The sequence below is a fragment of the Peromyscus eremicus genome, chromosome 3 (genome assembly GCF_949786415.1).
Source record: "Peromyscus eremicus chromosome 3, PerEre_H2_v1, whole genome shotgun sequence".
Taxonomy (NCBI): domain Eukaryota; kingdom Metazoa; phylum Chordata; class Mammalia; order Rodentia; family Cricetidae; genus Peromyscus; species Peromyscus eremicus.
In genome coordinates this window covers 98,082,574-98,109,040 of record NC_081418.1, presented here as the reverse complement: position 1 = coordinate 98,109,040, position 26,467 = coordinate 98,082,574, and the positions used below count along the sequence as shown (strand labels likewise).

General features: G+C 46.7%; 1 protein-coding gene across 4 annotated transcripts in view; it reads right to left on the bottom strand.

The window, feature by feature from the left end:
- Cfap92 (cilia and flagella associated protein 92 (putative)) overlaps positions 1-18,344 on the bottom strand; it is a 48,540-nt gene extending 30,196 nt beyond the window's left edge. For 2 of the 4 annotated variants that reach the window (XM_059258108.1, XM_059258111.1), the window contains exons 1-8: positions 18,238-18,344; positions 17,376-17,665; positions 14,790-14,977; positions 13,906-14,110; positions 8,547-8,690; positions 7,434-7,506; positions 6,251-6,372; positions 2,521-2,673 (exon numbers count right to left, since the gene is read on the bottom strand). In XM_059258108.1, the coding sequence (XP_059114091.1) occupies positions 2,521-2,673; positions 6,251-6,372; positions 7,434-7,506; positions 8,547-8,690; positions 13,906-14,110; positions 14,790-14,977; positions 17,376-17,643 (1,153 nt within the window). In that variant the 5' untranslated portion in view covers positions 17,644-17,665; positions 18,238-18,344. The remainder of the gene's footprint in view (positions 1-2,520; positions 2,674-6,250; positions 6,373-7,433; positions 7,507-8,546; positions 8,691-13,905; positions 14,111-14,789; positions 14,978-17,375; positions 17,666-18,237) is intronic. The other 2 variants (XM_059258110.1, XM_059258109.1) reach the window with 2 other exon arrangements.
- Between the last annotated feature and the right edge of the window lie 8,123 nt (positions 18,345-26,467).

The following is a 26,467-nucleotide window of genomic DNA, read 5'->3' as shown; positions in this document are numbered from 1 at the left end:
CTCTCCTTTCCTCCTGTCTGTGGATTCAAATGTAGAACTCTCAGCTGCTTCTCCAACACCATGTCTGCCTGCATGCTGCCATGCTTCTCGCCATGATGATAATGAACTAAACCTCTGAAACTGTAAGCAAGCCCCCAGTTAAATATTTTCCTTTATATGAGTTGCCTTTATTTATTTAATTTTTAAATAAAGATTCATACTACAGGGGAAAGCCTTTAAGAAGAATCAGAACACTGGACATGGTGGCAACCATCTGTGATCCTAGCACACAGAGAATGAGGCAGGAGATGTTCAAGTTCCAGGGCAGCCTGGGCTACACAGCAAGACTCTTGTTTCCAAAAATCAAGAGCTAGGATGTAGCTCAGTAGCAGGGGTTTTGCCTAGTATATCCAAAGCCATGGAGTCCATCCTCAGAACTAGAAAAACTGGAAAATGCCCACACGTGGAATGTTGAATGCCAACATTCCAAACAAAAGTCTAAGCTCCCTAAGAGTACTGAATTTTTATTATTTTATCTTGGTCATCTAAAGGTAAGGGTATATTTTCTGAATCACTCTGAGTATAGTATCAAGTTCTGATGCACGGGTACCACCCACATAGAGATAACTGGTCCAGTGTGTGGCTCCTACACAGGTAGGTGACTGACTACATACAGCCACTGTTCTAGACCTATGCCATGACTACAGCATCCACTGTCCGTGTTCCTGCTCCATACTGGCCACATTTCAAGTGTTTAGTGGCTGTGTGGCTGGAGGCTAGCAGACGTGGAGCCTGGCCTTCACTTCAGACAGTCCCACTGGACAAGCTGCTGCGGTAGGCAGCTAAATGAAATCAAAATGCTAATGAAGGCAGGCGACATCCGTATAGGTACCTGGAGCTGAGGGGTAGGCACCTCTTTAACTGTGGTCATTCAACAGCTATCTGAAGAGAATGTGACGGGCACCTGTGGCATACCCCCTATTGCCCCTGCCACCCAGGGCACGTGGAGAACCTGCAGCAGTACCTACAAGTGTCCGTAGCACCCTGTTCCCAGTTACGATGACCAAAAATGCTTCTGCCCTTACCAAGTCACCCTCATGAGACCCAATTTCCCAGAGGAAACGCCCTGCTGCTATGTGAAGGAAGGAGAGGTGAGCTCTAAACAGACATCACTGTCACTTGATCCTTGAGACGCTCTTCTGGGGCTGCTGTCACTTAATGGAAGGGAAACTGAGCTTCAGACACGTTAAGCAATGGCCCAAAGACTCTGAACTCTTACCCTGTAGAGTCACAGAACAGCACTGAGGTCAGGCTATGGGGCTAAGCTAAGTTCCAAGTTCAGGCTGCTAACTCACCCCAGCTCTCCACACATGACCCCCTCCTTTAATGTAAGAGTTCACGCCCAAGCTCAGGATCTCCCAAAAATCCCGGAACCAACTTCTATGATGATACAGAAAACCTCAGGCCTAACCTAAAATAGAAGATGTTTACCAAACAAAATTGTATGAGTTTTGGAATGGATAATCTCAGGCTATGATTTCACGTTGAAAGCAGCTGGCCACAAGTCAAGGCCATTCTAATTGACCGCCACCTGCAGTTGCTCTAAAGGGTTGGGGTTCATCTCTGCTCTCCCAATGATCTGTCACCTCCCTACCAGCCACTCAGAGTCCCTCTGTTGGCAAGATCCTGTACTGAGCAGTGTACACACGTTGTCTTCTGTGACGCTTTGACTGGACAGGTGTGGGGGTTGGTGCCATCTCAGAACCAAGCCTGAACCTCTACAATAGCCAGTGGAGGGCGCATACTCCTCCTGAGAGTGAAAAGCCAGAAAATGGTTTGGGAAAGGTTTGAAATTATTTTCTCTAAATAGAAAAGAAAAAAATTTCCCCCATATTACTCTTTAAAAAAATAATTTAATCTAAAATGTATCCTGAGATTGCATCAAAATATATGAATATAATAAATGTCTGTTTATTGGTTGTCAGAAGGTGGGAGCATAATTTATAAAATGTGGAAAATCTTACAAGTCAAAACAATCCAATTTTTGCTCCACTACTGACCTGTATGTGCTGGGTAGGTTACTTGGCATGATTTTTTCTCACTAGAAAACCATGGTGACAATGAGAAACCCCTGCCCCCAACACCATCCTAAGCCCATCACGTGGATGGACAGAAGCTTCTCATGAGAAGTAAATGTCACGAATGGTCCATAAAAACCGCATCCTTCTGTTCCCTTTACCTCAGTGAGGCCCGGTGGGAAAGCGGTCACTAAAGAGCGGCGCCTTCTTCACCACACAAAACCATGACAGTTATTCTCACGGGTTTCCTTGAACTTTGGAGTCAAACACTCACATTGAACTCCTGACTACACTGGTAAGCTGTGTGACATTGCAGGGTAGCTAAGCTCCCTGGGCCTGTGTTTCTTTCTCTGTATAGTTGAGAGATTCCTGAGGTGACAGTGAGGAAGAAATAAGGGACAGAGCAAGATCTCAGTCACCCCAAGTGTCTCACAGGTGAGCATTCTAAGCACGTGTTAGCTACCAGCAAGGAGAGGCATGACGGAGAGCTGGATGGAAAAGACACTCGGCTTCCAGGCAGTGGCTGTTGGCAGCTTCGGGTCTGCCTCCTCCTCTGTCTGATACTTCTTCACTTTCTTTGGACTTTTCTTCTTCGCCTCTGAGTCTTTCCCTTTTACTTTAGAACCAAATGAAACAAATGTTAGGAAGGGATTTGCCATGCTTCGATATGTACATTCACATATGATATAGAGATCAGGAAGGTTCTGGAAGCTTCTAGAAATCAGGGTTATCTTTTGTACTGCTGTCTCTTCCTCACAACCAGAGGGATAGCTAAGCTTAGGTGACAAGCCATCATCAGCTATTGGCAGGTATGGAGTGAGGGTGTCCCCAGCCCCTCTGAGACGAAGGTCACCATGGTGATGACACTGTACTGTGCTCCAACTGCTTAAGTCATTGAGTCCCAGAACAGCGCTGAGGTCGGGCTATGGGGCTGAGCTAAGTTCCAAGCCCAGTTCCACCTTCCCATGGGAGCAGGGAGGGGGGCTCTAGATACCTCATCTGTCTAAGGACAGCAGTGTGTTGGGAAGAGAACAGGAGCAAAGAGAACAGAGCTCAGCCGGGCCTGGTGGTGCATGCCTTTAACCCTGGCACCCAGGAGGCAGAGGCAGGGGGATTCACAGAGGTGAGTTTAAAGCCATCCCGTTGTACATACAGAGTTCCAGACCAGCCAGGGCTACATAATGAGACCTTGCCTTCACATGCATGTATGCACCCCCCCCCAAAAAAAAATAAATAAAAAATAAAAACAGAAAAAAGGAAAAAGTGCTCAGCTCAAGTTGAACTCAGCCAACAGCACAAGCTGTCATGTTAGCTTGGGGAGCATGACAGCCAGCGGAAAAGTCTAGAGAGTCCAGGCTCAGGTATGCACATGGGAGAGTCGATTGGAGCCAGAAGGGGCATTTCAAAACAGCAGGAAAGCAGGGACTTCCAGCAAGTTGCAGAGACTGGCCATTTTAAGCAGCTGAAATGGCAGGGCTATCTCATAGCATCTCTGAAATGAACTCCAGAATAAACTTCAGAATCATCGAACAGCCTCTTGAGCCTACACTGGCATCACCCACGGAAGAGTTTCTCAGGTGTGTAGCATAGTATAAACCAGAAAGAGGCAGTGAAATACCTTCGACACAATGCAGGACACCACAAGTGAAGTAAAAGGATGTCATAAACCCTGTCTGGGAAGGTCATCTACCACTGACATCCATAACTAGCAGACGGTGTGAGGTAGGTCATGTAAAGTCGGGACTGTGCAAGCCTCTACGATACTGCACAGCCACACTGGAAGCCAAGGGTATAGAGCCAATGTGGCTGAGCATTGGAAGGGGGGAAGGGGAAACCTTCAACATGGATCGCTGGGGTCAGTGGAGCCCCACCTAGACAAGAAACATCCAAAGCAGGCACAGACAACTGTCTTATCCCCAAGTCTCCCAAGCAATGAGAACACAGTGGTCACTGCAATGGTGTCAGGGCCAGCAAGCCACTTGGGAAATTCAAGTGTCCTTTGACAGAATGGGGTGATGGACAGTGGTATATTTATCTGACAGGGTGCTCTACAAAAGTAGGAATAAAGGTAGTGTCCTTACATATGTGGATATGAGTAAGCCTCAGAAATGAAGCTAAGCACAAAGAGCAAACTGAAGGTATTGGAAAGCTTTGAGCAATTCCCACTCTTCACAGGGATAAAACACTGTTATTCGAATGTGTGAGAGTGAGTGGGTTGGAGGAAGGAAACAAGAAAGGTATGGCCCTCAAAAAGCAGGATGCCGTGAGCACTTATACTGTATTTGTGATCTTTTGTTCCTTAAAAAAGGGAAAAGAGGGGATAGGGAGATGGCTCTATGGGTAAAGGACTTGTCCCACAAGCATGAGGACCTGAGTTCGAATCTCCAGAACTCACATAAAGTCAGACACAGTAGTACAGAGCTGTGGTTCCAGTGCTCTCAGGGAGAGATGGGACAGGAGGGTCCCCAGAAGCCAGCTATCCTGGTGTATGTAGCCACAAAGAAAAAAGAGACCCTGTCTCAAACAAAGTGGAAGGCAAGGATGGACTTCCAGGGTCAACCTTCTGACCTTGAAATGTGTACTGTGGCATTCATGGAACCACATGTGTGTGCATGAGCTTGCACACACACACACACACACACACACACACACACACACACCACATAAATATACACATGTAGAAAAAGCAAGAAATGGTGAAATATTGTAAAATATTAAATCCTAAATTGTGGCACATAGTTGTTATATTTTCTGTGGATTTTTTTTCTGTCTTCATTCAAAATAAAAGGAATGGTTGGAAAACCCTCACTAAGCTGAAAACACATTTTCTAGAAAAGAGAGCATTCTGGAGGACTTGAGAGGTACTCAAATGTGAATGTGGGGACCACACCTCGAGACTCCAGCACCCAAACAAGATCTGGATGATTGGCAGGGGAGGAAACAGCTGTAGCAGCTACGCAGGACTAAGGTGAAGCAACCCATCCAGGAAAGCCTCAACTCCCACTGGACACCCATCTGATTACCAAAGATACAGTGAGAGAGTCCAGGCTAAGAATGAGCAGGTAGATTGAGTGGCGTCTTGGGTTTCTGTTGCTGCGATAAAATACCATGACGAAAAGCAGCTTATGGAGGAGAGCATTTGTTTGGCTGACAGGTCACAGGCCATCATCAGGGGAAACCAAATTGAGAACTTAAACTGGCAGGAACCTGGGGGCAGGAGTTGAAGCAGAGGCCATGGAGGAGTGCTGCTTACCGGCTTGTTCTCCTGGCTAGCTCTGCATGCTTTTTTATACAATGCAGGACCACCAGCCCAGGCATGGCACTGCCCGCAGTAGGCTAGGCCCTTGCACATCAATAATCATTAATCAAGAAAATGTCATATAGGCTTGCCTACAGCAAGCTGATGAAGGCATGTTCCCAGTTGAGGTTCCTCCTCCCAGATGACTCTAACTTGTGTCAAGTTGGAAAAACAAAAACAAAAACAAAAAGCCTCAACCAGGAGAAATGGCTTCTGAGGACTCTTGTTGCTCTGCAGGCCAAGATTTCATGCTTTGTATGAGACAGCCCATGACATAAGATGCTATACCCTTCATCTCTCCAAGAAGCAAACCATCCCTTGTCTATCATGAAGAGTTTTTCCGTAACCCCAACAACTCGGAACCTACCCCAAACACAGCACTACCGTGCAGTGTTCCAACTGTTCATCAGGAAGTTTGCTTTAGAGAGCAGACATTTTCATGTCTACCTTTGCATAACCATGGAATCATGGACCAGGTAGAGTGGAAAGAAACAAAATTTTGTGGGTGAGTAGACGGACAGACAGATGGGCAGATGGACAGACAGGTAGATGGATGGATGGATGGATGGATGGATGGATGGATGGATGGATGGATGGATGGATGGATGGATGGATAAATGGATGGATGGGTGGGTGGGTGGATAGATGGATGGATGGGTGGATGGGTGGATGGGTGGGTGGGTGGACGGATGGACGGATAGACAGATGGACGGATGGACAGATGGATGGATGGATTGATTGACTGATGGGAAAGTGAAAGTATATATAATACAGTATAGTATCTAACATTTTGTTAGATGCTGAACAATTTTATTCAAATACCTTAAATTTAAATATTTCACAACTTTTCAAGTCTAATTAGGTTATAAAATATCAAAATCCCATCATAACTTACTTTGAGACTTTTGTTTTTCTATCATGTTTGTTAAGCTGCTCAATGAGGCTTTCTCGATAATTTCATTGATCTCCATCATGGTTGTTCCAGCCAAAGAAACAGGTGTTTTTGCCGGGGTCCGTCTAGAAAATCCTCACAGAGACAGGATAGTGAAGAGAAGGCATACAGGTGCCATGTCTTGAATATGCTCACTGGTCCTTACTTACTTCTTAAAAGTATATGTGTATGAACAGTCTAGGGATTTTGTCAAATGTGGATTATGCCTCAGGAACCTGGGGCAACCTGGGACTCATTAAGTCTACCGAATTCTCTAGTAACCATGACCCAGGGGGCCATGCTTGCATGACCAAGGTTCAAACCAACTAGAAAATGTGAAGAAAAGTAATATATTCTCTAAGTAGCTAAAACTATGAAACATCTAGGAACTCTCAAGAATTATCCATAACATCTACAGGAGGTAAATATTAGCTCCATGAAAGTCTATAAAGAGGGTGCATGTTAAGTAAAAGGATATGCCATGATCATGGGCGGGATAATGTCAAATAAAGGTCAATTTTCTCAATTTAATATGACAATTCAATGAAAAACAATATTTAAAAGTCAAAATTGTTAGCTAGACATGATTGCATGTACCTTCAGACCCACACTCAAGAGGTTTAGGCAGGAGACTGGCTTGAGCTTGAGAGTATGAGCCTAACCTGAGCAGTGGAGAGACTGTCGCCAAAGAAGACCGAGCCAAGGAAGTTACCACTGCCTACTGCATGTGGTCCCAGCTCTCTTCATAGCACCCCAGACCCACAGCTCTACTTCCAGTCTCCACTCTACTTCTCCAGAACCAGCTTGGCTATCTGAGGACCCAGGATGGTGACTTTCTGGAAGCCCTAGCTGAGGCTCCACAGACTGAGGCTGCAGTCTAGAATCCTGGCTGCCCCCAAATGCCAGCTTTCTGACTTAGTGAAACTCAGTGGAGGCCCTCGCTGCCTTTTTCAGAGACTTGGGGTCAGTCTCGGAGAAGCATTCCTGCAAAGAGCACACCAGCTCCCTTTCCTTCCCTGGTCTTTCCCTTTCCCTAGGTTGCCTCAGTTCCACCTTAACCAAAACCAGCAAAAGGATGTATAACGACTCAGAGCTGGGCTGGTGAGGAGGGGCCTTACTCCAACACCAAGTAAGCAGCTCTCCTTACCGAGATACAGAGGGGTCTTCCGTCTTGAGTGATTTCTCACATTCCTCACTGTTCTTAGAAGGACTTTCAGGCTCTGCTTGGTGAGAATCAAACATTAACAAGAGTCTCCAAGCTTCACTCAGTGCTGGTTCCCAGCAAATGATGTCCCTGCTCATGTCAGTGACACGTCTGCTGGCAAAGGCCTAACAGCCTTCAGAAGCAGGATTTCTTAACGAGTGAAGGACACACCAGATGAATTGCAATTATTGGGCAAATGAAGGTGAGTGGAACCCTACCCACCAAGGAAAAGGAGGAAGGTCTACTCTATGTGAAAGTGTTGCTTCAGTACTGCTTATCAATATATTGTGGAATGCTGAAAGCACTCTGGAGAGTCTCACGTTCCCAACTATAGAAAAGGGTTAGCCAAATTACAGTCTTTTTGGATAAAATACTACATAATACTACATAGCCACCACAAACCAAGTTTATAGAAAGTTCTTAAGGACATGGGAGCTGCTTGTGATGATATACAAACCCTCTCAGAAGACAGAAGCGCTGTGTGTATCTTGGATAAACCCACATGCTAAAAACAAAAACAAAATGAGTCCTAGAACAAAAACAGAGAGATTTGATGTAACAAAACAACCAAAATGTCTCATCCACTGCAATTGGCAATGGGATCATAGATTATTTTCCTACTTTTTTAGACTTTTCTATAGTGACTGGATTTTCTTTTAAAATTAGCTTCCAAAGCCCAAAAATGTTTTATTGTTGTGGGGTTTTTTTTGCTTTGTTTTTAAGTCATGAAACAAATATCCATTAAATCAGCAGCACACTGGCTCATAGTTGCAATTCCAATATTTAGGAGGCTAAGACTTCACACTCAAGGCCAGCCTGGCCTACTGGCCCACATAGTAAGTTCTAGGCCAAGTTAGTGAGCCCCTGACTCAAAAAATCAAAAGAGGGAAAGCTAATGGGAGAGAGAAGACAGGACAGGGAAAGGGAGAAGAATCAACCATCAAAATCAAGACTCTCAGGGGCACGGGAGCAATGACTAGATGGGCCATGGGATGCACACTGGCCTGTCTCCTGGCACAGTGCTGAGCTCAGGTGTCCACAGCCATCACTCCTCACCTTGTGGAGACTTCAAGTGTTTTTCTGCCTTTTCTTGGTCACCTGGTGGGTTCTCTTCTTTCAACTCCTCAGTGACAATGCTGGGTTTATGACTGGAAATTGTAGACAACCTTTTCTGACTCAAAACCAAAAGTTTCACTTCTTCTAGAATGAGAAAATGGATCCATCAAAAACACCCAGTCCTCCAACACCTCCCATGGACATACAGCAGAGGACAAGAGGATACTCTATGACACTGCCACCAAATACTTGGAAACTGGGTCACACGTCCGTTAGGGCCAAGTGCTTGTACCTCAGCACCCCCTGAGCACCTGTGTGTGCTATGCCACTGGATCTCCACATTTCACTGCAAGGAAGGAGTTGTCATGTTCCTCATCTATCCATGAGGAAGCTGATACTTAGGTCACTTTTCTATGTCAGAATCCTTAAAACAGAGGTTCTTAACCTGTGGGTCACCACCATATCAACTATCTGGCATATCAGATAAAATTTACATTATGATTCATACCAGAAGCAGAATTACAGTTAAGAAGCAGCAACAATAATTTTATGGTGTATGTAGGGGGTCACCACTGCTGTGGAATAATCCTTCTGTGCATTGTGAATATGTATTACTTCCATTGGTTAATAAAAAGCTGACAGGCTGGTAGCCAGGCAGAAAGTATAGGTAGGACAACAAGACACAGAGGACTCTAGGAGGAGGAAGGGAAGAGTCACAGGGAAGCCAGCCAGCTGTCGAAGAAGCAGGACATATAGAAGATGAGGTAGCAGGCCATGAACCATGTGGCGAAGCATAGGTAAGAAATATGGGTTAATTTAGGTGTAATAGTTAGCTAGTAACAAGCCTGAGCTATTGGTTGAGCATTTATAAGTTAAATTAAAAGCCTCTGTGTCGGTTATTTGGGAGCAGGCAGTCAGGACAGGAAATTCCACCTACACACCACAACATGAGGAACTATCTTAAATGGTCAAAGCATCACAAAAGTTGAGAACCACTGCCTTAGAAGAACCAGGTCCACATGCAGTCCTTGCCCTAGGCAGGGAGCTGCATCCCCAGGCCAGTCTTTCTGTCAGCATAGAGCCTCCCACTCATGACAATATCAAGCACTCCATGAATACATTGTGAATGTGTAAGTGAATAAGGGAGTAAGTGAAGATCATGGAAATGTCAAGAAAAAAGTAAAAAAGAAGAAGCTAAATCTGACTCATTGTTGAAAGGCAGATAAAATTTTTGGAGGAAGCGATAGGAATGAGAGGCCCCCAAGATGTGGCCAGCTGCCAGAAGGAAGCCCTGTCAGGAGTTCAGTGTCATGAGTGAGGGGGTAGGTGCATCAACAACAACAACAACAACAAAAAAAAATGGAACCTGAGCCGGGTGGCGATGGTGTATGCCTTTAATCCCAGCACTCAGGAGGCAGAGCCAGGCAGATCTGTATGAGTTCAAGGCCAGCCTGGTCTACAGAGTGAGATCCAGGACAGGAACCAAAACCAGACGGAGAAAACCCTGTCTCGAAAAATAAAACAAAACAACAACAACAACAACAACAAAAATGGAGCCTGAGGGAGCAAGTCCTAAAAGACCTTCAATGAAACACCAGGATCAGTGGAGAGATACTGGCCCTGGTAGCAGGAGAGAGGAGACAGGGTGGGGAGAAAGATGCTAAGAGAGTGAGAATTGATGCAGACAGCCATAGGGCAGAGTTCTGGAAAACCCTCGTCAAGTAGGAAGCAGATGCTGGGAGAGAAGGGTAAAGAAGAGAGTGTAGCAGAGGCTACCATACCATCTGTGGAGTTCAAGAATAACGTTTTCACCCAGCACTGAACACCCAAGGAACTGAGCGTGAGGAAGCACAAAGGCCAGCTTTACTACAGATGTCCCACTGACCTCTAGCACATGATCTGCCAAACCAATGTCCTTCTGCCATATAGAACAGCCCTCTTAGGGTGTTTCTATACTCCCAAAAAATAAGGTGTCTACTAGGTATTTTTATGTGAAAAAAGACAGATCCACAGGGAGGCTATTAATAATGACCATCTCTGGACAGACACTGTGTGACTTCAGTTTTTCTTCCTTCTTCCTAGACATTTCTAACTGGGTTTTATGTAGTGAGTATCTGCTGTTCCTTTAATGGAAAAAAAAATGTATTTAAAATAAGAGGCAGGGACACCAGGCTTGGGACAGAGCTCAAGGAAAAGCTCTTGCTGTGATGACTCAAAGCACCCTAGGCAGAGGCCATGGGCTCTCCCTGTAGGGTCCAGACCTCGTTCTTCTGGCCCACTGGATTCCAGGGTCCTTTCAACAGGCCAGGCAGAAGCTATTGTCCCAACACCCACTCCAGTGGGACACAGACACAGACCAGAAATTCCACCTTAGGCCAGGCCCTGGAATCCACAAAGGACACCTACAGGTAGCCAGTAGCCCACATCCTGAGGACAAAAATCTTTCCTTTGATCTGAATGACAGAAGTTATATATTGGTCCTACTTTCTTCCATAGAAACTCTATGGATATGAGTTTAGATTTAAATCAGTGGTATTCAGTGAGTGGTGACTCAAATCCACTAAGGACACCTGTTAATACATGAAGGGATTCTTAAGCCTAGGATACTGCTAAACATTCTTTCATCCACAGGAAAGACCCCATGGATCCTCTTTACTTTCTCTGAGCATCAGAGAGAGTCACAGGATTCTCACCTGTGTTCCCCGAAATATTGTGCACCCTAATAAACTTACCTGGGGTCAGAGACAGAACAGCCACAATATTAAACATAGAGGGTAGGCAGTGGTAGCACATGCCTTTAATCCTAGCATTCCAGAGGCAAAAATCCATCTGTTCAAGGTTACAGTCAAGCATGGTGACTCATGCCTTTAATCCCAGAAAGCAAGCCTTTAATCCCAGGGAGTGATGGCAGAAAGAGAAAGATATATGAGGCATGAAGACCAGAAACTAGAAGCATTTGGCTGTTTAAACTTTCAGGCTTTCGAGCAGCAGTTCAGCTGAGATTCATTCTGGATGAGGACTCAGAGGCTTCCAGTCTGAGGAAACAGGATCACCTGAGGAATTGGCCAGGTGAGGTGGCTGTGGCCTGTTCTGTCTCTTTGATCTAAAAGCATTTCACCCCAATACCTGGCTCAGGTTTGATTTTATTAATAAGAACTTTTAAGATTCATGCTACATCACCCAGCATCCACTCCTTTGCAGCACCTCATTCTAGTTTTTAAGTTCTCCGTGGCCAACACACACTCTCCTGTTGCTTGAGTCTTAGGAGTCTACTCTTACCATCCTGCTGTAGCATGCTAGTGGCATGGCCACTATTCAATTCTCTTTTTTTTACAGATGAGAGGGATGTTCAAGAACCTGCCTATAGCTGGGTGATGGTGGTGCATGCCCTTAATTTGAGCACTTGGGGCAGAGGCAAGCAGATCTCTATGAAGTCAAGGCCAGCCAGATCTACAGAATGAGTTTCAGGACAGTCATGGCTACACAGAGAAACCCTGTGTCTTTGTTAGGGTTTCTATTGCTGTGAAGAGACTCTGTGACCACAGCAACTCTCATAAACAAAAACATTTAATTGGGACTGGCTTACAGTTTCAGAAGTTTAGTCCATTATCACCATGTTAGGACATGGTGGAACATGACGGCATACAGGCAGACATGGTGCTGGAGAAGGAGCTAAGAATGGAGAAGGAGCTACATCTTGATCCCGCAGGCAACAGGAAGTGGTCTGAGACACTGGGCATGGCTTGACCATATATGATAACTCAAAGTCTGCCTCCACAGTGACATACTTCTTCCAACAAGACCATACCTACTCCAACAAAGCCACACCTTAATAGTTCCACTCCCTATGAGCTTATGGGGGCAATTACATTCAAACTACCACATCCTATCTCAGAAAAAAAAAAAGAACTTGCCTATACTCAACACTAGGATAAGAAGGAGATGGGACAGGATAGCTACGACATCACAGCATTTGTCTCTCTCTCCATCTCTCCTTGTTGTTTTAGGGAAGTTCAGAGGAATCAGACACTGGTGTAGTCACACAAGTGAAAGTCTATGGTATGCTGCACAGCCCTGTCATCCCAGCACTAGTGAGGCTGGGGCAGAAGGATCAAAAGCTCCAGGCCACCTGGGCAACTTAGTAATATCCTCTCAAAATGAACTTGGGAGAGGGTCACAAAAAAGGTTGGGGTGATAGCTCAGAAGTAGAGCATTTGCCTAGCATGTACAAGACCCCGGATTCCACTCCCAGCCCTACAACAACAAAACTCCTCTGAAATGGGCTACACAGATGTGAGCATGTTGTCCTGAGAGGTAGCATTTGTGTATATGTATACTTGTTTGGAGGGGGGTAAGAATGCGTGCAGAGGCCAGAGGTTGATGTTGAGTACCTTCCTCAATCCCGCTTCACCTTAGTTTTTTGAGACAGTCTCTCACTAAACCTGAAACTAGGCTGGTGGTCACAAGTCCCAGGGACCCTCATCTCTACCTCCCAAAAACTATAGTTGCAGGTGCATGTCACCACACCCATCTTTTCCCCATGAGATTTGGAAGGTCAGATTTGGGTCCTCGTATTTGCATGGCAGACACTTTACCAAGTGAGCCACCATCCCAGCTGGAGGAGGTGGAATTCTTAACAGTCTGTTTCTTTTCCTGGAACTAAAGACGGAACCTGGAAACTCATACATGCAAGACATGCCTGTTACCACTACACTGTGCACACAAGCAAAACTCTTCTTTTGTTTCTTGGTATCCCTATTTAATTGTGAGCAAATTACACTATCAGTCTGGGGAGACAGGCTAGAGATGAGAACTCATCTGAGAACTGCTCCGGAACAAAAGGTCTCCAAAGGTCAGGGAGGCACATAGACACTGCCCAAGGACACAGACACAACGTGACTCCCCAGGTGTGACCTGGGTGGATGGCACACTCCAAGACAGGAAGCCGTGTCTTGTGAGGGCACAAAGGAGCACGCGCTTTTACTCTGATTACAGATTTAAAATCCTCTATCTTAAATGCTCGGGACGTAGAACTCTTTTCAGATTTTGAAGTATTCTCGTATACCAATGAAGTGTCTTAGGGGAAGAAGCCCAACTCGAGAACAGGAGATTCCTTCTTGCTGTGCGAATACTCCTTTCATCGTCCAGAGGAGACACTACGAGGTATTTTGATGAGCCTTTCTTTGACCACAATCTGCTGCCATGTGACTTCAGTTGGGGAATTTTCCACTTGAGCTATTGTGCCAGTACTAAAAAAGTACCGAACTTGATATCATTTCAGACTTTAGATTTCTGGACTAGGTGTGTCCAACACAAGTTGCCAGGAACATTTAAAATACAAGCAAAACACCTGACTTACCAAAAGATTCCGGGTCTTCCGTGTAAACAGGTGTCTTCAGCCGGTGGTATCTGACTTTTTTAGAAACTTTGTCCCTGGTGTCCCAGAGATTCAAAGTGATTTTGTGAAAGTTTATTTTCTTTAATAATTCCTTTGTCATGTTGACATTAAAGGTTTGGCTCCATGACACCCAGATTTTGTCATCTTCTTTCCATGGCTTCACAGTCTGTGGAAATACCATTCAGAGACTGTGAGAAATGAAGGGCTAACCTACAGACCAGGCACTTCCCACAGCCCAGCCCCAGCAGCAACATAGCAGGTATGACACCCTCTGCCTAGCTGGCTTCTGTGGCTGTCTCTCTCCTAGCTCCAAATCCCAGGGAAGTGGGGCCCTGTGCCCTGGACCCTGTCAGGGTCACCAGTTCCTTGAAAACTACAATTTAAGCCAATGCATGCACAGTGTCCCTGGTGATTACTTCCCATCAATGACACAGAGCCAAACCATTGAGGGAGTTTCCGTGTGTGTGCATGTTGGAATAGCCCTTGCACTTGAACATTCACACACACGTGTATATATACACATACTAAGAAAGAACTTTCAGGGCCTACAGTGAATGCTCAGTACTTAAAAAAAATAAAATAAAACAAAAACCTTGTTTGATGAAACATCCAAGAAACTACATCCAAGAAAGCCATCTAAAGAAGAATCTGTATAATTGCATCTGCAGGTCCACTCTGCATCTCACTCAGGAGGTTACCCAGGATCCCACATATCTAGAAAGCTCCACCATTGGGTCTGCTGTGGGTCAGCGAGGCATCTTCTGCATCTTCAGTGTGACATTCCATGCAAACACACACACACACACACACACACACACACACACACACACACACACACAACCCACCTTTATTCCTGACTCCAGAAACACTTTGGCCACTCCAGGAAACACCACGATATCAACTTTTTTGGGTTCTACGTCATCAGGCAGGAAAAAGTACTCAATGTGGTAGAATCGACGAGCCTTTGCAGACCGGTTGTCTGGTTTAGGGGCTTTCTTTTTATCACTAAAATTTGTGACTTTTCCCTTTTGAACTAGAAGACACAAGTTTAGTGAGCCTTGTTCTAACCTTTGGGAAACAAGATCAGGGCCCACAGCTCCATGAAAGCAAAAAACATTGCTGTAGTTTGGGAAAGTCTCCAACAGCCCATGTGCTCCTAGCCAGTGCTGTTACCTGGAAGTAGTAGAAATTCAGTTGGGCTTCATAGGAGGAGACCAGGTGAGTGGGAGTGCATCCCCAGAGGTGATACTGGGATACCAGCATCTAATCCCTTTGTCTGTCTTTGCCTCCCCCCACTCCACCCCCCACCATGGCTGTTTCCTCCCCAGGCACTTCCACCATAATGTCCTGCTTCGTGACAGGCCCCAAACTAATCATGATCCAAGTTGTCACGGTCTGGAACTGTGAGCCAGAAGAACCCTTCGCTTCTTACAAGTTGAGTGTCTCTGGTATTTTTCTGTGACTAACTAACTAACACAAAGAGCGTGTGCTGTGGGGGCTGTGTGCTGCCATGTTGCTTCTCCATCAGACCCAGTTCGGCAGAGGACAGTGTGTAACTAAGCATCATGCATACAAAACTGAAGGGCATGCTCTGAGAGTGGGCACTCCTTAAGATTGTGTGTCAGCCACCCTGTTTGTCTCCTTCCAGTCCCAGCCCTAAGAAGCAGGTCAAAATCTCAGGACAATGTGGAGGCAGCATGAGCAGGGTTCTGATGAACAACAGGATGCTGGGAGCAGCATCTACCCAGGACCCTGCCTCCTAGGTCCTCTTAGCAAAGTCTTGTAGGAGCGAAGATAGCAGACATCCAGACGGAGGAAACAGCTTAGCAAGAACTTCAGCAGTGATGCCGCCCATGTCAAGTAGACAGGCAGATCAGATACAGAAATGAGGCCAGGCTCAGCCAGAGGCGGGAACCCAAGGGGCCACCAGAGTCAGCCAGGAGCTTAAAGGACTCTTTTAGGTTGGGTCTTCCTTTTCCTACCATTAGATGGCGCTTAGGAACCCCACATAAACTTGAGAATGCCTTGTTCAGTTGGTTGGTTTTGAGACGAGATCTCAGCAAGTTTTCCAGGCTGGTCTCAGGTTCTTGGACTAAAGTGACCTTCCTGCCTCCCAAGGACTTTCAGTATGGACCCAGTTTTCCATACACATCAATTCAAATATCATAATTATCTTTAGGATACCAAAGAAAAATTAATGAGAACAAAGATTTTAAATAGCCTATTTCCCTACCTCCTCTATCTCTTTAAGACAAGGTATCATTATGTTGTCTTGGCTGACCTGGAACACACTATGTAGACCAGGCTAACCTCGAACTCATAGAGATCCACTGGCCTCTGCCTCCTGAGTGCTGGGACTAAAGGAGTATGCCATCACTTGAACCCTAAAGTATGAAAACCTTTAAAGCTACCCTTTTTTCCATTTATATTTTGTTTCTGGGTTCTGGGGCTTTGTTTCTCTTTTTGCATTTTTTCAGGTTTTTGTTTGTTTGCTTTTGGTTTTTGTCTTGTTTTGCGGCACCTTTAATATCAGCATTTGGAAGGAAGAGGCAAACGGATGTATGTGAGTTTGAGGCCAAGCCTGATCTACTTATTCAGTTCCAGGCTGGCCAGAGCTCCACAATGAGACTCTGTCTCAAAGAAAGAAAGAAAAATATCAAGCCGTGGTGACCCATGCCTTTAATCCCAGCACTTGGGAGGCAGAGGCAGGCAGATCTCTGTGAGTTCGAGGCCAGCCTGGTCTACTAAGTGAGTTCTAGGACAGCCAGAGCTACACAGAGAAACACTATCTCAAATGGGGAGGGGGCAAATAGAACTTCCATTTTCTGTTACTGGGAGGGCAAAATATTATAACCCTTTCAAGGACAATTTGACAACACCCATTAAACAATTTTAAGTGCATACCTTCAAAACAACAATTCTACCTCTTGGAATTAGGAATACAGAAGTGACCACACATATGCACAAAAATGTATACATAAGAATGTATAGGCTGGGCATAGTGGCCCATGCCTTTAATCCCAGCACTCAAGAGGCAGGTGGATCTCTGTGAGTTTGAGTCTAGCCAGAGCTACATGGTGAGATCCTGTCTCAAATACACACACACACACACACACACACACACACACACACACACACTAACAGAGAGAGAATATGAATATGAATATGAATATGAATATGACCTTCTTCTTGGGGCCCGAGTTTGCTGAGTGAGTCACACAATCACTTTCACGCCTAGCCAATAGCTGGGTCCCCTGAATTTTCTGTTCTTTTTCTGACCTCTGCCTCCGTTGATACCAGCCACTCTACCATGGGAGGGGACTTGGTGGAGAGGAAGGAGGCAAGACATGAGCACTCACTAACTCCCAGAGGAAGCCAAATAGTGTCCTGCCGTGTGCAGAAGTTGAGTAAAGCTGTGCTTCAGCACCTACCCGTTATTGCGGGGAAGGCCAGTGAGATAACGAATCTGCAGGGGACAACCTGGGGCACATCAGAGTTATAGGTGCAGGCAGGCCCTTCTGAGGAATGCAGGCTGCTGAACTGGTCCTCAGAGTCCCACTCCTGGGCTGGGGTCCTGGATTTCAGGTACTCCTCCGTCTCCTCATACTCGCTTGCTGACTGGTAAGCACTAGCCATGGAGGAGGCAGGATCCATGCTTGCTCTCCCCTCTTCCTCCCATTCCCAGGCCCGCAGAGACATCTTGTACAACACCAGAACGGTCCTGGTGGGAGACAGCAAAGACCTCAGGAGTAAATGTGCCCAGTGCAGGAAGGCCCATCCTCCGGGTCCCATCTCTGTCTTGTTTCCAATGTCCCAGGCTTCAGTGGAGGCCTACTTATACAGTGAGTGCTTCGTAGTTAAGGAGAAGCAATGGGTGAAGAAGCCAGAGAGAGGCAGCCGGCAGTGACGAGCAGCGATATTCCTCTGACCTGAGCCCAGCAACTCCTCTCTCAGAAATCAGGAGTTGGTCAATGGGTGCTCTTGGCATCCAGATCTAGGTGACCCGGGAGGCACGGGAAGGTGGGAGACCTGACTCCTCTCAAGAGGCTGAGGCAGAGTCCTGGAGGCGGCCCCAGCACAGAACAGACAGCTGCCCCCTTGCAGAAAGGGGGACTGAGCCGGCACAGTACACACTGGACCCCAGCAAGATGCCCTGAGGCAAGACACAGGGAGCTCTGGCTCAGACATCACTCAGGTTTCAAGCTACGGAACTCTGGCTGCCAGGGAGTCCGCGCCTGGGGGGCCTGGGGCGTCTGAGGTGAAACGGAGGCTGAAGCCAAGCTCAAGGGTTACCTGTGAGTAGGCACACCTGGGGGCTCCTGCACCTGCTGCACAGTGGCAGCCGCTCTGATCGGGGAAGCTGGGCGCAGGCGCTAAAGGTAGCCGATCCCAAAGGGACTTTGTTAGGCCGTTGCCAGGAGACCTCAGCCCACGGCTGGGGGCGGGGCTTCCTTCCCCCAGCTGAGTTCGGCTCCTGCCTGCAGGCTCTGGGAACCTTCTTCGAGGTATTCTGAGGGAGTCAGAGCCTTTCAAGGAGCTCACTTCGCAAGCAGGCAGACATATAAGGAGAGGTTTCTCGCGACACAGCCTCTGCGCAGCCTGGGTGCACCAGACCAGTCCAAAAGGTGAAAGGCCGATTCAGAAAGCGATTGCCTTCACCCATTCGTTTCTTTACCCAGTATTTAAAAAACTCTCCCCGGGAGCTCCGTACCTATTATGCGCCTGACCCTGCTGGGTCCTTTCTATGGCTCCACCCACTCTCGCCTCCCACGCTTAAATAAAGCTAAAGTGATGGTCTGTCTCTACATACTCAGACCCCAAAACTCTCTCGTTAGATTTTCTGCTTCTGGGGCTGATGTCCTGAAAACATCGTGAAAATTCTGTCGTGTTCCCCACCACCAACCCCGAGATAAGGATACAGGCTTGGAAGGGTGAAGTATTCTACCCACTGCAAGTATGTTACAGCACTGGCCTGAGATCTGTAGACTCCTGGCCACCAATGCCCGCACTCCTCTGACAGAGCCCACCCACACCCTGAAACACCCTGGCCAAGCACCTCAACTGCTGGCCCTGACCCGGAAGACCACAACACACCAAGTGGCCTGAGCCAGAGAGGAACAACCCACAGTGGACAGGCTAGATCGAACAGGGATGGACTCCAAGAGGTAGCAAAAGCCAGGCGGATTGGTGAAAGCAAGAGAGCCCGTGCAGAAGAAATGGCGTATACAGGGCCTTGAGGGGTGACGGCTCGTGACAAGTTCACAGAAACTGATGGACAGCAGGATGGCTTTTGGCGCACAGCCCCAAAGGGCAGGCAGCAACTAGCACAGTGGGCAATGGAAGGTGCAGAGGGGTGGGTAGGTTTTCTAGTGAGGGAGTGTTCCCACTTACTAGCCAGTTTAGGAAAGAAAATTGGACACAAGGCTCCACCCACAGACACTGGGTTGCTGAGAAAAGTAGTTTGAAGTTGAACTATGGCCTACTTTGGGTTAAAGAGCAGAACCTCAGCAGAGCTGGAGCTGGAAGCAGGTCCCAAGCCTCCCAGAGCATGCTCTCCTAGGTCACCAGATGAGATGGTACATTCCAGAATACTGCATACTGCATGGAACCCTCAGGTTAAATCAAGATAAAACCTGAACCTCAAGGAAAACTGTAAGGGTCCACACTGAAGGGGGCAGCACGTCCCCTTTAAGAAAGCCTGTTCACCTTGCCCACACCTCCAGCATACAGGAGATTGCACTCTGTGAACCAAGACATGTAGAAAATGCATACGGGGCTGGAAGAACAAAAAGCTACTGAGATACAGCCGCTCCTAAAGACATCATGAAGCTAGACAGCTCAGCACCATCCCTCAGGAGCAGACACAGGATCCTGGTCCCGGGTTCCACCTATCGCCCTGACTCTGACTTCCCACTGAAGGGTCCTTTCATATTTAATTTAAACAGTTACTTTTATTAAGCGATGTCTCCTTAGAGTTCCTATTGCTGCGATGAAACATCATGACCAAAGAGCAAGTTGAGGAGGAAACTATTTGGCTTACACTTCAACATTGTAGTCCATCACTGAAGGAAGCCTGGAAAGGAACTCAGACAGGGCAGGATCCTGGAGACAAGAGCTGATGCAGAGGCCATGGAGAGGTGCTGCTTACTGGCTCGCTCACATGACTCGCTCAGCCTGCTTTCTTATAGAACCCAGGACCACTAGCCCAGGGATGGCACCACCGTCATGGACTGGGCTCTCCCCTATTAATCACTACTTGAGAAAATGCCTTGCAGCTGGATCATATTGAGGCATTTCCTCAACTGAGCCTCCTTCCTCTCTGATGACTCTAGCTTGTGTCAAGTTGACACATAAACCCAGCCAGTCCAGTGCACAAACAAATATAGGCTACTGGTGCAGAGGTCTGGAGGACTCAGATTTCCAAGAACCTATAAGCCCGTATAATGAAAAGCCAATTGGGAAACTCAGCTCTGTATCAGAATTAAGCATCTTTATCCTTTCTTTTCATCTCAAGATACTTGTGAATAGCAACTACTTCCTTAATTAAATAGTGGAGAGCCAGAAGAAAATCAGGAACAAGTCTTACTGAGTGTCAAGATTTTATTGCCCACCACAAAACCTACTTGAAGTCTAGCTTTACTCTTTCATGTCATCAGATATCAGGTCCTGACAAGTGGAGGTGCCTCAGCAGTAAGGCACAGTCAAACTGGGCAGGACCCTCCCAGGAAGTGTGTGTGTGTGTGTGTGTGTGTGTGTGTGTGTGTGTGTGTAAGATATAGATATAGATAAAGATAAAGATAAAGATATAGATATAGATATAGATATAGATATAGATAAAGATATAGATATAGATATAGATATAGATATAGATATAGAGGTGGAGAGGGGAGAGACATGATTGTGTAGTCTGGCAACAGAGTTCAAATTGCCTTTGATTACATTACCTAGGAGAGCAGCCATACTCCACAGGCTCAGGGTGAGAGGCCATAGGTCTAGGCAGAAGGACCAAAGCCTATCCTAAATGCATATCAATGTTACCCAGAATGCATCAAAAATAAGATTGTGCTGGGCTGGCTGGCACAGGCCTTCATCCCATCTACTTAAGAGACTGAGGCAGGGGCTGGAGAGATGGCTCAGAGGTTAAGAGCACTGCTTGCTCTTCCAAAGGTCCTGAGTTCAATTCCCAGCAACCACATGGTGGCTCACAACCATCTGTAGTGAAATCTGGTGCCCTCTTCTGGCCTGCAGGGATATGTGCAGACAGAACACTGTATACATAATAAATAAATAAATCTTTAAAAAAAAAAAAAAAAAAGAGACTGAGGCAAGAGAATCACAAGTTCAAGGCTATCTTGGGCCACAACGTGAGTTCAAGACCAACCTGGGCAGTTTAGGGACACTCTGTCTCAAAATTAAAAGTAAAAAGAAGCTATAGCTCAATGGTGAAGAGCTTGCCCAGCATGTGTCAGGCCCTAGTTAAATTCCCAGCTTAATAGTAATGTTAGCAACAACACCTTAATAATAATAATATGTTAATAATATTCTGAGGTTTCACTCCAGGCCTTCAGGGATAATTCTCCAAGAACAGGGCTTAGGGACCAGTGGCATTGTGTTTTCTGAAGATATGCCACCTCTCAGACATCCTCTCACAAGCTCTTCCTCCTTTGTGTGGCCAATACTCCTCCCATCCAGTGGGTCAGACAAATGTGTGTGACCACCTCAGCCAATAAAGTTCATAGGAAGTAATATCATGTGACTTCTGAAGTCAGCTCCTACAAACCCTGCTGCTGTCTTGTTTGGGGCCTACAGACATAGCCTCCATATTGTCAACCAGTACGGACAGCCACACGAGGATCTCGTGAGCTGTTCCGACAGCTCCCACCCAACCGCCATTGTCAGCCCCCAGGTCTGTAAGATACTAGCTGCCACTACACAGAGCAGAAACAGTCTCCACCAAGCCCTCCCTGCATCGCAGATTCATGAGCAAATTGCTGTCCTCTTAATGTGCAAAATGTTAACTTTACCCTTTCAAAGTGTCCTGACAGATGTGTTGTGAGCCCCACCACAAAGCAGTTCTATCAACCCCCCAAAATTCTTTCATGCCACAATACAAGGAATAATCTAGAATAAATGCATCACAAATACACTGTGGGTTAGCTGGTGGCAGGATCTTGGGTGACTTTTGCTTCTTAATGTATTTCTAGACTTCATAATAACACTTTGAACAGTACACTATTGGAAGCAGCTCAAACAATACTGAAGTGACTTCAAAAGTGACTTCTTTGCCAGGACTTCAACTCTCCCCCACAGATATCCCACCCCCCAGTACGTACAAAGGAACCACAAACCTTCAGAGTTTGCACGCTTTGAACCTCCAACAAAAGCCTTCTGGATCCAAGTGGGATTGTTTCAGTGGTGCCTAGTAACACAGCCCACAGAGAGACAGGCCTAACAGCAAGCCATTATGCATCCTTCCCTCCTTAGCCTCGGGAGGCTGGGCAACAGCTTCATGGGAAGATACCGAAAAGCTTTGTTTTCAGTACTGACTGGCCCAGGAAAGCTGCAGCTTGAAGGAGTCCTTCAGCAAAGCAGTTACCAGCATGTGAGTGGGAATGGTACATGTGGCATCTGAGGCTGAGCTACCAGCCTTCAAGACTGACATGGAATAAAACCAGGCTCATCTGCAAAGATAGACTCCATCACAGCCTAGACACTTGCTATACATGCCCACATTAAGCTCCAGGGCCAGGACTTCTTGGTATTCTTCTATTGGACTTCTATTACCATATCTGGAGCCATAGGGGCTCCAACATCACTGGGCTTGAAAATATTCAAATCCCACTGATGCCTGCTAGAGGTAGTTTTCCCTTTTGAAGCTGTGAGTTCATATTTACAACAGTATGCTCGTGCAAAGCAAAACAATCAAGTGCTACTTTGTGATGAGCATTGGAAAACCAGGTCTCCAGCCCTGTGTGGCTCGGGTCATGTATGAGATTCACAGCTGATGCGGTATAAGGGTTGCTTTAAAACTCATACGCCAATAAAAGACATGTTGTTCATTTGTGAACAACAACAACAACAACAACAACAAAAAGGCAGACAAAAAGCAACATGCCACGGTTCCATTTGCTGTGGCAACCACGGGGAAGCCACTAAAACAGGAGTCATAAGTTTGTGACTTCTGGTGTGTTAGCACCATTCTAGATCAGCAGAGCAGGCAGCACTCCTCCCACATAGTCTGAGGTTTCATGCAAGAGGCAACTGATCCATTGGGGGAAGATGTGCTCTGCTGGGGCTGATAGGATTCCAAATAGGTAAGGGGTGGGAGCTATGCAAGGGTGAACATATGCCAAGGCCTGAGGTAGGAGCTGCTTATAGAGCAGAAAGGTTATAAGGGAAGCACTAATGGCAGTGTTTAAAGGGGACAATAGGTTCTAATGTGCCATCCTTGGGGTCAAGATGATGATGTTGCCTTTCATCCCTCTGAGAAGGAACAAGTGAGTTCTGAGCAGAGGAGGGTCATGGTATGACTTAAGATTTAATAGCATCCCTCAAGGTGTTCAAGGGCTTGAGTATACATATAAAGTTCAAATCTTTGGAGTGGGTGAAGCAACCACACAGGGGAGAGATGTTAGGAGCTTGGCCTAGAGTGATCCCAGGGCACTAGGAACGAGGCAGGTTCAGGACATGTTTCAAATGTGGAGCCACTGGACAGCCTTACAGTTGGATCTAGGGCATATGTAAGGGAAGTCTTGTCATGGTTCAGATCTGCAGTGTCTTCCAAAGGTCTCTGTGTGAAAACCTTGGTCTCTGGGGCATGGCTATTTGGAGGGGGTAAAACGTTCAAGAGATGAGACCCAGTAGCATGACACTTGGGGTGCGTCCTTGAGGAGGACAGTGGAACCCCAGTCCCATCCTCTCCCTCTTTTTCTTCTCATCCGTGAAGTGTATGGCATTTTGACTCCACCATGCATGCATGCATGTGTACTACCAGAAGCCCCAAAAGCAAGCTGTGAGCCAAAGTGAACCTCTCCCCATACAAAAGAGGTACCTCTCTAATTGCCTGGGGTACCTGTTACAGTGATGGGGAGCTGACTGGCACAGGCCTGAAGAAAGAGGTTGGCACCAGGAACCGTGGTAGAGAAGGTGCAGGCTGACAATCTCTGTATCACTAAACACACTGGAAATCACATGGCATGCACTGTCAGTGTCGGTGAAAATGGGGAGGTCTCTTTGGAAAAGAGATGGGCCATTTCTCAAGAAGATCCCAAACTGCCACAGGACCCTACTATCCTAGTTTGCTGTCTAATGCTATGGTAAATAAGACCAAATGCAACTTGGTGAAGAAATGGTTTCTTTGCCTTACAGATGACACTGTAGTACAGAGGGAGGCCAAGGCAGGAGCGGAAGCAGAGGCCATGGAGAAATGGTGCTTACTGGCTTGTTCTACATGGCTTGCTCATTCCACTTTCTTATACAACACAGGACCACCTGCCCAGGAGTGGTACCACAGTGGGATGGTCCCTCCCATATCAATCATTAATCAAGAGGAATGCCCCCACAGACTTGTCCACAGTCCAATCTGATGGAGACAATTCCTCAGTCAACATTTCCTCTTCCTAGATGATCCCAGCTTTGACAAGTCACCAAAAAGGAAACCAGCACAGCAAACAACCCACCCTTCAGTATGTACCCAAAAGAGAGTAAATTATTTGAACTCATACAAAAAAAAATCCATAGCAGGATCACTCATGACAGTCAAACCCCAACACCTATTAGTTGATGAATGAAAAACACATGTAACATGTGGTCTATCCATGCAATAGAGTATCACTAAGAACTAAAAGAGAATTAGAGTGCTAGTACGTATTACAACACAAATAAACATGTTAATATGTCTCATAAAAAAAACCCAGTCCACAAAAGACCACCTTTAATTCCCCCCCCCCTTTTAATCTTATGTGTATGGGTGTTTTGCTTGTATGCATCTGTGTGCCATATGCATGTGGTCCTCATGGTGGCCAGAAGAGGGCACTGGTTGTGAGCCACCTTGTGGGTGCTGAGAATTGAACCCAGGGGTGGGGAGGCCAGGGGTGTGGAAATGTTGAGGTATTAGTTGCAGTTGTGGTTAGACAACTGTAACACACTAAAAACTGTTGAGGTGTGTATCTTAAAATGCAATCTCCCGTTTAAGCAAAAGAGCCAGTGCGCTGAAAGCACAGTGAACTGTGCGGTGACAGTTCACTGTCACCGGAAATAGCAACTAGATCTGGCTGTAGCTGCATTAATCTCCTATGCAACTCCTTACGTGCATCTTCGTGGAAAACATCTAGTAATACTGTGTGTAGTGTTGTTATTGTCACATATGTACTAACATTCAAAAAACTGCTGCAGCGTATTTTCTCATCCATCCTTGTTTGGTGATCTGTCCTGGCTGGGCCCCTGCTGACCATATCAGCGTCTGACCATTATACGCAGTAATGTGCTGAATGAACATGCTGTACATGTGGTTCTCTAAGGTAGGAGCCAAGAAGTGGAGCTGATGTTAATTATTCTGCTAATTGCATATAAATGCTTGGGATGTCTGATTCCTTTCCAGTCTGAGGTGGTTGGACAGTGTTTAAGAATGAGTAGGACAAAGGACAAAGTACTAGTCTGGGGTGCTATAGTGAAGGAAACAAAATGGTAATGCTCCTCAACTGGGATTTAACATTTAAAATCAGAGATGTACATGAGACAAGATCTGCCTATCTAATAGCCAAGGGCTGCTGAGTTTGACTTTTGCTCCAGTATGGCTGGATAACGGTTCAGGTAACAAGTGGAGCCAATAACACAGCTCTCTGTGAAAGAGAAAGGGAAAGCCTGTTAGAACTCCAGAGGAAGCGGGTCTGTCCTCCATCTCCCAGAATCAAGTTCTAGGGCACCAGAGAAAACAGTGGCCAAACAACCCTGTTTGCCTCATCCCAGCCCGCAAGAAGGAACTCAGGTCTAGCGCCAAGTCACCACCTGGAGCCCGAAGGTGGCGGCAGTAGACAACAACTTTCCTCCCATCAAAACCCTAACTACTTCCAAGTCTGTTTCCTCCTCTGTCCTAGTTAGATAGGGGGAGGGGGAGTTTAGGAAGCAGTCTGGAGCCCTCCCAGGGGCAGAGGACGCCAGGAAGGTTGATGGGCAAGGACTGGGAAGTGCGGGAGAGCACAATGGCTAACAAGCGCTCCTGCCTCGGGCGGCAAGAGCCAAAAGGTCTGGGGAAGGCAAAAGAACTTGACCCAGAGACTGCTTAGGGTGAGGGGGATGTGAATGGGGAGCGCTGGTCAAGGCCATTACAGCCCCAGAGGGAGAGCACGCTGCTCCAGCGCCCCCCACCGGGACACACGCAGATGCCCTGCACGGCCCACGCAGCTGCCTGGACAGGGTCCCGCGTCTCTCCTGCTTGGCGGTGGCCGCCCAGCCCCTCCCTCCGCGGTCTCGGGCGGCTGTCTGAAGGCGCCGCTGGGCCGAGAGGAGTCGCCTGGGTCTGGGC